The 14,355-nt window shown below is 50.7% G+C and overlaps 3 protein-coding genes across 3 annotated transcripts; all 3 read left to right on the top strand.

The window, feature by feature from the left end:
• Positions 1-399: 399 nt before the first annotated feature.
• TGME49_314710 (carrier superfamily protein) lies at positions 400-4,824 on the top strand. The gene is made up of 6 exons (XM_018782832.1): positions 400-1,139; positions 1,684-1,951; positions 2,327-2,482; positions 3,213-3,406; positions 3,688-3,760; positions 4,259-4,824. Exons 1-6 carry the CDS (start codon positions 664-666, stop codon positions 4,415-4,417), a joined length of 1,326 nt encoding a protein of 441 aa, XP_018635362.1. The 5' UTR covers positions 400-663; the 3' UTR covers positions 4,418-4,824.
• Positions 4,825-5,001: 177 nt separating this feature from the next.
• On the top strand, positions 5,002-12,388 carry TGME49_314700 (hypothetical protein). The gene is made up of 3 exons (XM_002364619.2): positions 5,002-8,189; positions 8,438-8,513; positions 9,097-12,388. Exons 1-3 carry the CDS (start codon positions 7,137-7,139, stop codon positions 11,679-11,681), a joined length of 3,714 nt encoding a protein of 1,237 aa, XP_002364660.2. The 5' UTR covers positions 5,002-7,136; the 3' UTR covers positions 11,682-12,388.
• TGME49_314695 (hypothetical protein) lies at positions 12,303-14,340 on the top strand. Its single transcript, XM_018782831.1, has 2 exons — positions 12,303-12,867; positions 13,093-14,340. Exons 1-2 carry the CDS (start codon positions 12,642-12,644, stop codon positions 13,290-13,292), a joined length of 426 nt encoding a protein of 141 aa, XP_018635363.1. The 5' UTR covers positions 12,303-12,641; the 3' UTR covers positions 13,293-14,340.
• Positions 14,341-14,355: the final 15 nt, after the last annotated feature.

The raw sequence follows: 14,355 nt of genomic DNA, 5'->3' as shown, positions 1-14,355 counted from the left end.
CACAGGGGGCAGCGGAATGTTGTCCTGACGTGTCGATACACCGCTAGTTGGTACGCTCGACACTGTGCCCAGGTTCCTCTACCGTAACGGGACGCACACTCCTTCCTGGCCCTTTAGGGCTTTCCATACATATCGGAGTCTTCATCTCTCCTATTCGGCTAACAACAGGTTTTTTGGAAGACTCAGTTGCTTACCTCGGCTACAACCACTTACATACTGCAGCACGTGCGCCAGCTCAAGTACCGTTCGTGGAAGTCGGCCACGCTTTCCCTTGAAATGTTCCACTGCCGAGCATGCAACGAGCAAATTGCCGGCACCGTTTTTTTGCGGGTCCGCTGCTGTCCTTTTCCAGGCATCCTCTTCTACCCAACAGCGCACCATTTATCTGTTTTTTATTAACTTTGCCTTCGTGCGACACACGCGAACCCAACTCAAATCTTTTGGGTCAGCCACAAGTACTAGGACTCGTTGCAGGCCTGTCGTTGTCTGCCGCTTAGCAAGTGTGCCACGGTTCGAGTGTGTCGTTGGCGCTTGAGTCTGGGAAAGTGGTGGCAGCGAAGGTAACCAGGATTTTGCGTTGATCTGCGAGTGGAGACTTCTATCGGCATCTCTGCCAGCCGATTTCATGTGTGCTGGCGTGGTCTCGCACCGAATCCCACATTGATGGAGCCTTCTACCAATGACGCCACATGCGCCGCGACCGGAGCAGGCTCCTGGAAGACTGTTTCAGCTGAACATCTCAGCCATGGCGAGTCTGATGATTCCTCGATTGACTGGCGAAAGATGAGGGCCTTGATGTTTGCATCCGCCTGCAGTGGCTTCGTCGGCCGATGTCTTTTTTATCCAATTGACACAGCAAAGGCAATGATCCAAGCGCAAGTGACCTCAAGGCAATATCTAGGTTCGTCATCTACGGTTTCTTCCATTCAACCTTGTTCCACAATCATGTCTTCGGGCACGGCGCAGTTGCAGCAGGGACTGAGCGGCGAGGCAAGAGGACCAACTAGAGGCGCAGCTTTGGGTCAGGCTGCCGACTGTACTCCCGCTAAAGTGTACCGTTCGCTTCTAACTTCCACGGGACACGCCTTGAAGATGGTGTGGAGACAAGAAGGAATTCCTGGCTTATATAGGGGCTTTGTGTAAGCTGGAAAAGTGGGTTTGGTAGCCAGTAGGACAACGATTGGCTCACTTCATATATGTGATCACGGTTGCCTGCAATGGGAGACACTGCGTCACACGGCGTAAGATGATGGTGGTCAGCAGGTTCCGTGTAAATAGATAGTCATCTACGGGTGGCACACATAGCATAGTTCCATTTTGTCGTCGGCAGCAGTTGTTTCTGAAAAAATTGGCCTTTTTGGCGATAACTGGATTCCCTAATATTGTGACGGGAGGTCTTCGATGTGGTTGCCTTGGATCTGCAGCCACCCACTTGGAGAATGCTGTATAACCTACAGCTCCGTGACATCACCTCGAGTCCGGTTACGTGCACATACACTGACACCAATCTCTAAATGTCAGGGGGCAGAAGATGAAGGTGCTTCTGTCTTTGCCGACATGCGACAGTAAAAAAGTACTCCTGTGTGGCTATCGGGGACCACACGTTTCCTTGGCCAGCTCTGTGCAAGGCTCAAGCCACAATTGTTCTGCTTATGTGCTCGTGCGTGTGTTCCTGGTTTCCAGCATGTGTGGCGTTGGCTCCTTACCTGCAACGTGCTTGTTCTTCACTTCCTTCGAGATCATACGGGCGTATTTGGTCCGTGTGTGCTCGTCTTGGGCGAATGGTGACAGTGCGGATCCCCGAGGGGGAGACGACTGCGCAAGCAGTGCACCAGGGAAGACGCTGCCGACACCCATATCACCTCTCATCGACCTGGTGTCTGGTTTCGGTGCCGAGGCGATTTCATGCGTCTTTTGGGTGCCGATAGATGTCTGCAAAGAACGCCTCCAGGTAAAAATTGTCGTATGGCAGTGCCTGAAGAAGACCAAGGCTGACCAGACGTTAGACGGCATTTCAGGGTCGTGCTTGATCCAGCGAACGGCTTTTTCCACTTCTGTATGTTTTCGCTTGCCGCCCGCAACGCCCAGAAACAATGTCGCGCACTGCATAGTCCTTGACTATTACGATTATGGTCAGATGCAAGACACTGAAAGGCCACCACCCTTTATCAATAAGCATCTTAAGGCGCTGAGGGTCCTGACCAGTGGGAACAGGCCTGAACGGTAAATCTTTTTGGTGGAGGCGACCGCTCATCTTGTCCTCATGTGTGTCTTTGTTTCACTCGAAATCGCGGACTATTTCTGTGTCTTACGGCGTTGGTTGCAGACGCAGCGTGTACTCGGAACGAGCGCCTATCGAGGGAGTTGGGACTGTGTGAACCATTTGTTCAAACAAGAAGGCCTTCGACAGCTGTACAAGGGATATGGGGCAACACTATTATCTTTTGGCCCGTTGAGCGCTCTCTTCTTCATGTTTGATAATGTAAGGGTGCAGCGGGAATCTGACGAGCGCTATGACGTGTGCTGGAAGACATTCTCTCCCGTGGATAGAAAACAGACACCCGGTCCATTCCGATTATTGCGAGAAATAGAAGTGGGAGGGAAAATAATCGCTTCAGTTCCACACCACACCGGAACCACCCTGACGAAATTACAGAGATGTCATTCTTACACCTCAGTACGACTCTTCTTTAATGACTGAGTGGCGGGTGTTTTCAGCTGATACTTATGTTGGGCGCTGCTCTGGAACCTTGTGACAAACTGATTAGCGAAGACGATGGTGGAGGCATTTGAGAGAACGACAGCGGGAAGAGTGGCGGGGAGGACTGAAAGGTTTGTGAATGGTAATGAGGTCGTCACGCAGGAACCCTCGGTCTATACACAAAGGCATCAGAAGATGGACCTTAACCTTCGTATCTCAGTGTTAGTATCGACCCAGTAAGATGCTTTCGCCGTTGATCTTCTTTTTTGTACCTTAGCTAACGCGTAAAGTATTCCGCCTGAGTAGTACGCTCGCAAGGGTGAAACTGTTTTTTAAAATAATCAATTTCCGTGGCGTAACGGGCGATGTGTACAAGGCTCGAAGAGGTTTTGGGTACATAAGGCTATTGCATCAAGCAAATCCAATGCAAACCAGCCCATACTTTGAGGAGCCCCTCCGCCAAAGGTAATTCGGTGTTCATATGATTTTTGTGCGCTTTTCTGATCTACAGCAACTCAAAAATATAGTCTTGCGCATCTTGCACCGGCAGCAGGATGCCGGTGGACCGAACGGTTTGGTCGAGAACCGGCACCCTTCATCTCCTGACGCTATTTCCCTAATACCGCTGGCTACGGGGGGATGTGCCTTGGTTGCGGCGGCTTCAGCAGCTTGGTTGACAGTTCCTCTGGACAAAGTAAAGCTCAGGTATATTAGATGATCGAGCCCGACCCAATAGGCGTGTCTAGACATCGCCGTTGAAATGGCCACCTGAAGCCATTTGTGGAAATAATTACACTGTATGTGGCGGTTGGTAGCAAACCTATTACTGCAGACAACTCGTTTGTCCTCCCGTTCAGGGCGGGCCAAAACAATAAACGTGGTAGGGAATTAACATGCGTGATATCCGAAGTCGCAAGGCTACACCTGTGGATTACCCCTGATTCCGGCAGTCAATAGCGATTCAATACACGTTTTGGCCTTTTCAGGCTGCAGGTCCAGCGTGGACAGATGGGCACCGCGAGTCGAGGGACACCGTTTCTGTATCGCAATACGTTTCACGTAAGTGCGTCACTCTGTTGCCTCTTCCCTGAATCATCTGTTTGTGAACGGGATATAGCCAGAACCGATAACGACCCCAGAAGGCTTCACAGCAAAGCGATGTTGCTCCCCTTGTAACTACCTCCCGATGTACGGCCTGAACTCGTCATTTCCTTTTCGAGAGCTAATCTACTGTTGATGGTATTTTAACGAGCAGCCATGACTTCTCGGAAGCACCTTTCAGACCATGCGCGCGCGAAGCCTGACACGGTGCGCAAACAGCGTTTCTCGATTTATTGGTACGGTGTAAAACCTGGGCTATATCCATGGCCCACTTTATGCTCGTTCCCAGATTTCAGCGTAATGGCTACACCGAGGAGTAAGTGAACTGGTCAGTGATGCCGCTGCGTGTGCGTTACCGTCTGTGTCCTGACTATGATATCGTGGTTGGTTTGTCCCAGATGGTAGTGAAAACCTGCCGGTTTTGTTAGGCTTTTCTCTCTGTGCACATGCGTGCAGGGGTTAGCAACAGTCTACAAGGAGGAGGGCACCAGAGGTCTTTTCAGGGGAAGCGGAGCTCGTGTCCTGTTTCACAGCGCGAACTTCGCACTGTTGAAGGTTTTGATTGAACACTTCAAGTCTGCTTACCTGGAATATGCTGAACCGGCTTCTCCATAAAAGTTTCGGTTCCGTTTGTTCTTGCCTGAGAAAAATATTGCGACGAGCATGTAATACACCAGTACTGTCGATAAAACTAGCAGAGAGAGATTAATGAATGACGGAAATTCCACCACTGTGACTGAGTTAAAGTTTTTGTGCATTCGTCATCTTGAACTGAGTTGGGCTATGTGAACTAGTAACAGCTCCAGTTCCTCGGATGGATGCATTGGCTCCCGCGGGCTTAGGGCATGCTGGAGCATCGATCTACGACAACAGTAAATTCTCTTATTGGGTTCGTCTTTTTTTTCCTTAACGCTGCTTCCGTCACAACGCAACGCGGGACAAATCTGCGAAAATGTGGGGCACTCCGCAGCCACTGCGGCAAGCATGTTGCATTGTAACAAAGTACGATCCTAATCGTTCGCACTCAGTTTCGAAGCTTCCATACAAAAAATCAAGGCCTCTTCTTTCAGAGCAGCGAGTCAGAATCTTGCATGAGAAGTGCTAGCTTTCAGAGCTTCCGCTCTGCCGCACATTGCTCACCCAGACGATTTCTAGTTCCCATTCCGTTCTCGGAGTGACATTCGACTACGTTTTGGGTCGTGCGACAGAGGAAAACGACCCCATGTGGCAAGGAGCGCGGCTATGAGGCACCTGTGAGGGGATGCGGAAGCTCATGGAAGCCGGCCCAGGCAGACAGATCTCTTTCGGATGCTGGTTCAGTGGCATAGAAATGACCGAAGCACATTGTAATAGCACATGCGCCAACGGAAACGAGATACACAGAGGAAACGGTTCCTCGGACGGTGATGTATGGCGCTGCCGGGAGCATACAGACGGCATTTTGTAGTCGCCGAGGCTAGCAAGCATGTAATATGAAAATACACTAGTCAGCAAAAAGCTATCATCTCAGGGCACGAAGTGGCCAAAAAATGCTCACAGCTCCGATCACCCACTATGTCCATAGACATGGGCTCTAACACTAACAACAATCGATTCGTTATAAACCTTCAAAAGGGGAATGGCTTGCTGACAGTCGTCTGGATGCGTCTGTGGCATGCGTGTCTGTTCACGTCAGATGTTGTAACGTATACAATACACACGCGGTGAAATGCCACTCACCCCAGCTGGGTGCAGTTTTGAAAAAGGATGACTCTTCGTTAGTGATCCGCATTACGTTACACGTCGCTCAGGAGACGCGCCCTTGAGGTGGCCCTTCGTAGCTGTTCGCACTTCGTGCCTGCTGATTGATTCGATATACCAATACATCGGCATACCTGCGTTGCTCTTCATTGCGTACCCATTCAGCCTAATGCCGTTGTGGACGAGCAAGCATATATCATATTTGCTCTGATTCCGCAATTGCTACGTCGTTCCCGCGTAGGACGTGCCAGTACTGTTCGGATGTACTAGCTATTGCTGCGAATTCAATCGCTGAACGCTGGTGTTGCTGCGTGCAGGTCAGACCCATGCGTGCTGCAGCGACGCCGTTTTATGTACACAAACTGCGGCGCTGGACGAGTGGTGGAGCGCACCGAAGGATCGTCCTGCCTTTTTTCCGTGTTGCCGGGCACCGCTAGCGAAAGGGTATCACACGTAATCTGGTATTTGAAATGAGAAGAGGCAACAGAAAAAGGCAATACTACGAGTGGCAGTGCTTTCGGAGGCGCTCTGTCGTAACCCGCCTCAGCCGCGCTGCAAGCAACAGACCCCAATGCTTCATCGCTTGCAGACACTCCCCTACCCCCGCCCCCCATACGTCGCTCCTTGCGGCAGGGTAATCTGCATTTTGGCGAAAATCAGTAAGATGGGACCAATAAGGCGACATACAAGTTGTTTCAACTATTCTTCTATCGTTTCGTGTCAGAAGTCCACAGGACAGCTGTAGAGCGACGCTGGAAGATTCAATTCACACTAGAGTACCTGTAGCGAGGACCTCAAAACGTAGTCGATTTGTGACTGGCGGGAGAGGCTGTCAACGGCACCTTGGAAATCCTCATGGAATACAGATGGGCCGGGTTACATGGGCGCCATCAAAAACTATCCCGTCGCAACCAGTTCTCATTTTTTGCATCTGCTGCTCTCGGAATGCCATGACGGAGGTGGTGAAGGCATCGTGTCACTCACTTTGGCACTCAAGGCGGTTAATGCCTCTCTTTCGCAGTGACTTGCATTCGAAGCGTGTGTCGAGCTTCGCGCCTGAACTGAGAGGCAAGAATGAGTGCAGCTGGTCGACCAACAGTACAGTTTCGTCCCCCAGCTTTGTATAATTTCAGCAATTCTGTTCACTTTCGTGCGCGAAGAGTACCTGATCGCTTTTGTCTGGGTTAGACTGGGGCAGCGCGGCGTATCCCCTGTCTCTGGACTCTGGACTCAGGGACCACGCGACAAATATGCGACGCGGTCACCACTGTCCTCCAGCCTGTCATTCCTGGGCAGTAGCCGTTGCTGTCGCCCCATCAGCGTCCCAGTTTTGTGCGTAGTCCTTGAGTTCCACCTTTTTCATGGTTTCCGTTTTGTCTGGTATGTGGAAGGCGAGTTTGTTCTTAGACCGTTTCGTTCGCTGAAGTATCGAAGCAGCAGCTGACGCAGCCCACACGGATCGCTCGCTCATGGGGCGCTCGTCGCCCCCCGTCATGCAAGTCGATCGAGCGGAGTTGCCCACGCGTGTTTATCCATGGTTGCATTTTTTGTAAATGCTGCTTAATCGAGAGGCGGTAACACATTCAGAATAGTGATGGAAAAAGAGATTCCAGCGTGTGGGAAAGAGTTTCAGAAAATGTCGGCCGATCTTGAACAAGTCCGGCACGGTCCGCGGCACGCGGCTCATGCCAAGAGCCTGCACATTGACAACGTTTGTTCAGTCGGTGACGAATTCAGCGGCAAGTTTGTTGGGATATTTAGTGAAGAGCTCTCTGAGTCCTTTTCCGGTGGAAGGAACACCAGGGCCTCAAGTCAGGAAGTGTCTGAGGGCCTTGCTCCACATATGTTCGGCGACACAGAAAGTCAACCGGTGGATGGCAGCGAGACAGATACGCCGTTAGCGCCTCATTTTCCATCTCTTACCGTCAGCGAGTCAATATTGAGACCCTCAGGAGAAACTCCCGACGTGTGTGTAGCGGATGGTGAAGGTCACAGAATGTGTGCCTCCGTCGTATCTGATAGCGTAGATGCAAGCTTACCATCTTCCGTCGGTAGCGGCATTGTCGGAGACAAAGCGGCACTGGGGACAGGTGGTGCCTTGAATAAGGGGTGTGTAGACGATAGAGAGGACGTTTCTGTGCCTGATGTATTTGCATCAGAAGTCCCCCGTAGCATACCCTCGACCTGCGAGACCAGCATTCGAAGTCAACGGGCCTTTGACAATTTCCCAAACAGGGAACTTTCAGTCACAATCAGCAGCCGTGTAGTCGACGACAGTGGCGCATATGGTCTTGATCGTGAACTTTCCACTGAGTTCACAGGGGAGCTGTACCACGGTAATTCCTGTTCATGGGATCCGTGCATCAATGAAGACGACCGCAACGCCAAGTGCAGCCAAGTGACGAATTCCAGCAGCACGGTAGTTCTCCAAGGTAATGCCGAAAAGGACGACATGCCAGATAATGGCCACACTTTGGTCCGCGAGTTGATCGAGGAATTTGGAAAACGGCGAACTAATTTCTCTGTGTTGGTTCCGAAGGTGCTGAACTTGGTTCGCTTGTTTTTCCGTCGATCAGAGATGGGCTGTTGGGATTCTCCGATTCCAGCACCACTGCCAACTTGTGCTGCCTTCAACGATGGTGACCAGGTGCGCCAAACGCCAGATGCATACCTATCTTCTTATTCGATTGATACGGAATACTAGCTGGTGCGTCGACACCAGTAAGTTCGTGAGGCCTTTCAGGTCAGGGGAACTCTGGAATTTGAAGGGCAGTTGTTGCTTGTCTGTGGTACAGGTGCTCAATGCATCGCCATTGCTCCTTTTTTGTCGTGCCGCGTACGTAACGTTGATCATTGGTGGTAGATGTGTGCTTGTTGTTTCGTTGTTGCTCTCAGGCGAAGACGGTGCGTTTGCTAGAGGATTTTTTCCCTTTTTTCAGTTCGCAGGGAGGTCTGCTGCTCTGCACACAAGGTAAGTGCACGTCAAGGATCTGCGTTTGACAGCGACGGCAATCTCTTGTAGCTTCCAGAAAACTACTCGGGTATTGCATCTCACGGAGCGAATTGAGGGAGACATTTGGATCCGACGCGCGCCAAGTGTTTACTTTGTATCAGTGAAATACGGGAGCTGGCAACCGAAACGGTTTCTCGATGTGTTACCCAGACAACTGTGAGTTGACATTCCTTCCGTAGTTACAGTGTTGGACTTCAGAATATTGTTCAATAACAAGGGAGTAATGAGCCGACGTGGAGGTGCTGATACAATCCGAGGATTAGAACTCCCAATATTATCTGACCTGTTATCCCCGGCGTACCTTAAGGCCGTTATATAGTTTAGCGATAGAATGTAACGTGGATCATACTACATTAACGTCCTTCCGCATCGCTTTATGTTTTGGAAGTATGCAGCCGTTTCTGTTCTAGTTTTCGGGGACTCTCATGCGCAGAGAGGGCGGGGTGGGGGGAGGGGAAGAGGGGGTTTGTGCCCTGTGCCAAGGTATGTATTGTTGACAGAGGTGTGGCAGTGCTGCTCATCGATGCTGCTTTTCTCACAGGTCGTCGTTTAGAATCCGGTGGAGGAGGGAAGTACTACTTCCAAGATAAACATGGAAGAGTTGTTGGATGTCACAAGCACGATTTAGCTGAGTACACCGCGCAGGGCTGTGTCAGTTCTCCAGTTCTTTTGAAGACGTTACTCTTTTGTCTGGTCCTGAAACCACTACCGCGGTCGACACAACGAGGTGCAGAGACGCCAGTCGCTGGAGCTACAGGCGGAGTGCCACTGAAATCGCACACGTCCACGCTTTCGCCGAATAATTTTCTGTCACAGCGAGCTTCAGCGGTGTGTGATGGCACGGACCATGAAGTTAGCAAAGCGTCCAAGAGCCCAACTCCCCCCCTCCCGGATCAGCGGCACACGGGACGTAGATCATGCGCCGCCAGCGAAAAGCCATTTATCCATTCTGCGAGCCTAGAAGACCGTGCGTTTCCTTCCAAAGGTGACGTGCCTGTAGGGCTCGGAGAAAGAGAGGCTCAATTGTGGAAAGCCGTTTTAGACGTGAAAGAACTTGTGGGCCAGACAGAGAGACTCATGTCCTGTGTAAACATTGAGGCGGGTCAGTCGACAGGAACGTCCACGTCGCCAGGACCGAGATCGCGAAATCCGATGCCACTGCCAGGTGATAGGGAATATCTCTCGCTGGATGCGGAACGTGCCTGCATGGGCTGTGAGGACTCTGGAGAGTTTGGTAGCTTCCTCTCCTCTTACCACTTCCAGACAAGCACTGTCCGGACCAGCAACCCACAGCGTCTTGTGCGAGTGTATCGTTCGCTAGTTCAGAAAGAAAAGACCCATACAGTCGAGCATTTGATTCGCGTGTGGTCAGTGACGCTTCATATCCATGACACTGAGGAGGCGAACAATTGCAACAGTGGTGGAATACATAAGGAACAATCGACGTCTGGCTGGGAAAGTGATGCAGGCCGCGGAGACATGTCAGGGGGTGGATACTCGGCAGATACTGTGAATTCACAACAGCGGGTGAAGGCGGAGTCAGCCAAGGGAGGTGCTGGGATACAGGCTGGACGCAACAGTCGACATCAGTTGGACACCACTGGGGTTGGAGAGCGAATTGAAAACATGGCAGATACGCATTCACACGTGAATAGATGCTTGGAGCAAACAGCAGTCGGTGAGACGTCGTCGCTGACCAGGAAAGAAGACAGAGGTGCCATGTGGCGCCCATGTGTGTCCCTGTTGTGGGTCAAACCCTTACCTCTTGAGCAGTCGATGATGAAATGGAGCCGGCGCTCAGTGATGACAGAAGCGTCACTGAGTGACTGCTGTGAGAACAACAGTATGGCGTACACGTTTCCAAGTGTTGTTTCAGGTGGGCGTTCCTACGATGAAAGATCTCACACTGTGAACAACGTAAACGAAAGGGACGAACTGCAGCCTCATCGTGTCGCCTCCTGCGCTTCGACCCGCTTGCCGTCTCATCCATCATCCGCCACCTATACGCCATCTCTGCTTTCTCCTGTTTCGTGTGTTCGAGGAGCATCTCCTGGACGAGGTAGCAGAGACGACATGTTGCAACACTCTCTGGATTTAGCTGGTTTAGAGAGCCTCAAACGTGGAAGACACATGACTGCTTGGCTGGCGAGGAGGGTTGCAACATCTCGGTTGCAAGGTCTATCAATCAGAGATGGGGAGGGAACAACACGCGAAAGAGCGCAGTTTACAAATACCAACAGGGACAACGTTTTTCCTCTGAATGAGGAAGGAGCTAACGAACGGTGTAACGACTGGGAAAGAGGTAGTCGAGGCAGTGCAGGCACGGATGAGCAGGAAGAGGATCTGCATAGTCTTTTGGTTCCAAAGTCCCGACGAGTCAGTGGTACTGGCCGGCTTGGTGGTGGATACAGTGCTGGACGAATAATACGTGGGTGTGTCAACGGTATACGGCAGCACACGCTGTTACCACATAAAGAAAAAACTCGTTTGTCATCGGAAGTAGACGGGGAGTTCGACTTTGTCGTACCAGGCCGTCGGCGGATCAGTATGGGGGGACCATCATCGGCGTCCAAGCCACACGGTGGCCGACGAGGAGAGCTCGTGGAGCAGATGGACAAGATCCGCGTATGCCAAATGAAGGACATGTGTGGGAAATTAACCCCGCTTTTATCACAAGTGCAAGATGTCGATTCCCTTAACATACTCCGGACACTGGTAGAATCGGCGTTTTCAACAAGAATGAAGGCACGATTGTCAGCAGGACCAGGTGCGCCGATGCACGAGAATTCGTCAGATACTGATTCAGGTCTGGTCCAAGAGCTGAAGCAAAGTGTGGCTAATGACATGTGTATCGGAGGATGTTCGCATGGTGAGTGGAGGTGGACATCGGGCCAGCTGCCGGTGCAAGGCTTGAGAGTTTCTCACGAAGCAGGAGAGTTGCAGTTGTCGCAGTGTTCTTTCAATAGTGCTGTGAGGCGTCTCTCTGCGAAGCAGAAGGTTTCTCCATCGCAGTTGCTTGGGCAGCGCAAACGGGTCGGCGACAACATGATTCATGACATCAGGGAATTCGACTGGGTGTGCCGAGCCAACGAGTCATGGAAGAGGCAGAAAAGAGGAGGGTCATAACTAAGGGCTCGGGAGGGAGGTCGTTTTGCAGAGAACGGAAAATGTCTCTGCATCAAATACAACGGTGTTGGCAGTTTTCATGGCTGACGAAGCAGAGCATTCCGAACATTCGGATTTCCTCCAGATAGCCCCCAGAGGCTGTTGTGATCCACATGGTCCAGCTCAGGATATATTATCCTTGGAGGCGGATGGCGATCTGAAGCGATACTGAAAGAGGCAAGAACGCCAAAACCGCTCGAGGGTTCTGCGGGAATAGGCATTGGTGATGTATAGGTGTGAGGGAGTGGCAATTCAGTCGCTTCTTGAATTGCATTAGTGGTGCCAGGGTGTGAAACGCGCACTCACGTCGACCTAAAGACACGTCACGGGTCCGGGAGGCACTTTGTTAATTCGATACAACGGCGAATAACTGTTGAATGCTAATCAGTTCTAAGAGAGGTTCGACAAAAGTGTATGTTCCGGAGTGTCACATGAAGGGATAGTTTTATTGAGATGCGACAGCTGTGCACACAAGCACACTGTAACAGCCGTTGTCAGGTTTCTGAATGGACTGAATGATATTTTTAGGCATGTTTGCCATGTTTTCTAATCAACAAGGGATGAATCTGGTTCGTTGGTAAACTGCATCAAAAAAAGTATTGTGTTTATTCCTGATAATCTGACGTCAATCAAGTGGTAACCCAAGAAAACAGTCTTCTCAGACCTCAAGCCACTCGGACAGGTCTGTGACAAGTCTGCGTTTCATTACTGTCCTCGAGTGTTTTTATATACGGTGAAACCCTGAGAGGCAAAAAGGCTGTACATCGGGCTTCATACGGCTGAGCGGCGCAACAGGCTCAGCTTTCTGTGAATCGTCTGTTTCACCGGAATCTCTACGCGTGAATCAACATGTTGACGAGTAATGTACAAGTTTTGTTTGTTTGATGGATCAACTGAAGAAACCGCTTCTGTTGGTATTTTATGGCAAAGGGATTGCAGACACGCATTCACGTCCGATGCAAAGATTTATTGTTGTACTCGTTTCCGAAAAGGTGCGACGCTGCTACCGTGCGTGTGGTCAATGCGCGGTATGCCCGGTTTTTCGTCCAAGAAGAAAGACGAATTATATGGCAAATGTCGCTAGTTGGAAGCTTATGCTACCGAGGAACTGCTATGCAGTTGCGCATCGTGTTGTTCATCGCCTTCAGTAAGTGGAACATCCATAACTTTGTTATGTTAGCGTTTCAGTGCAGTGGGTGCATTATTGGTGTTTACTACAGTGGACGGTGTTTTCGCAGGGGAACAGCTTGCCTCAACATATTGTTCGAGCGAGTGCCTTTCTAGGAGAACGATGAAATATGTCGCGCCTTTGTTCTCATGCGAAGCAGAGGTGACGGTTTTGAGAGGATCCCATGTGTACGTTTTTCTGCAGATATGAGTGCGAACATGTCCGGCGGTTACAGGCTCCGGTTGAGCCCGTCTTGTGAAAATAGGAAACTGTGGTCGCTCATTCGGAAGTGGGTATGTTTGTGTACGAGTTCAAGATTGCTCTCTTCTATTCATGCAGTGCTTATGAGAGAAGCAGTAATTCATCAGCCAAGCCCACGTCGTTCGGGGCGGACGGTGCTCTAGGAAATAACTCTCGGTTTTCGGCGAATGCATGAAGCAAATGCCGAGAAATGTCGGACGGTGTCAGGGAAAGACCGGAGTTTTGGAATGGTTTTGTTTCTTTTCGTGTGCATATCGCGCACTGTAGAGTATTTCCCAGTTTTTTCTGCAGTAGACAGGCAGACCTCGGTGATGAACAATGAAGTTTTCCCACCGCCACATTGACTAAGTTTTCCAAAGAATTGCCAACGAGGAAAATCACAGCCAACACTCGGTCACTCACACCGTGGACGAGACAGACTACCGAATATGTTGTCAGGATTGGTTTTGTTTTTATTTTTTATTTGCTGTAGCGTCACCGTGAGGTGAGGTTGCTTTGGAGATGAAGAGACTTGCAGTCAAGGAAGATTGTTGACCCTGGCGTACGCGCTGCTACGGCAGGAAGCGGGTCACGAGAAGCCGGATGAACAGAGATGTAGGACGCACTGACTACTGTGACAGATAAGTATCGTTGGTTTCATATATTTAATGAGTTTGCTGTAGGTGACAGAACCCGTCAACAGAGCAGTGTCTGTACCAGCACGGTTGTCCGCGCCACATGAAAAACAGTCCCTATGAAAACGCGGTCATCTGCGCCATTAGCATGAGGTCGCTTGCAGCAAGCACTCAGGAGAATCCTGCGGCTAAGGAGTCTTCACTGGTGAAGTCAAATTCTGGGCTAGATCTCTACAGCTCTTTTGCATGAGGCAGATTTTGTGCGCCTCCGTTTGTACACCTGCACGACTACCGCACCTTCCAGTAAGGGAGGTAATGTAACTTCCCTCACACTTGTACATAGTGGACCACGTTGGCTGATAGCTTGGTGTAGTGACCCCTCCTGTCTCCAACTTGGCACCAGTTTGTTTGTTTAAAGTCTTTCCATTCGATTCACCGTCCAACAGTCCCCGGCACCCTTGCCAACCAGACTGCATGCGCATCGACGGTAACAGCAGCGCTCGCGAGCCACATGGCCACGCCACGATGCACGTTACGTTTTGAGAAAAAATCTCAAGTCGGAGGCTTAAAATAGGGGTGTCCTTTCCTATGA

This window comes from Toxoplasma gondii, chromosome XI, assembly GCF_000006565.2.
Source record: "Toxoplasma gondii ME49 chromosome XI, whole genome shotgun sequence".
Taxonomy (NCBI): Eukaryota; Apicomplexa; class Conoidasida; order Eucoccidiorida; family Sarcocystidae; genus Toxoplasma; species Toxoplasma gondii.
Note: the sequence above shows the minus strand (reverse complement) of the source record. Positions and strands in the feature narration are given on the sequence as shown.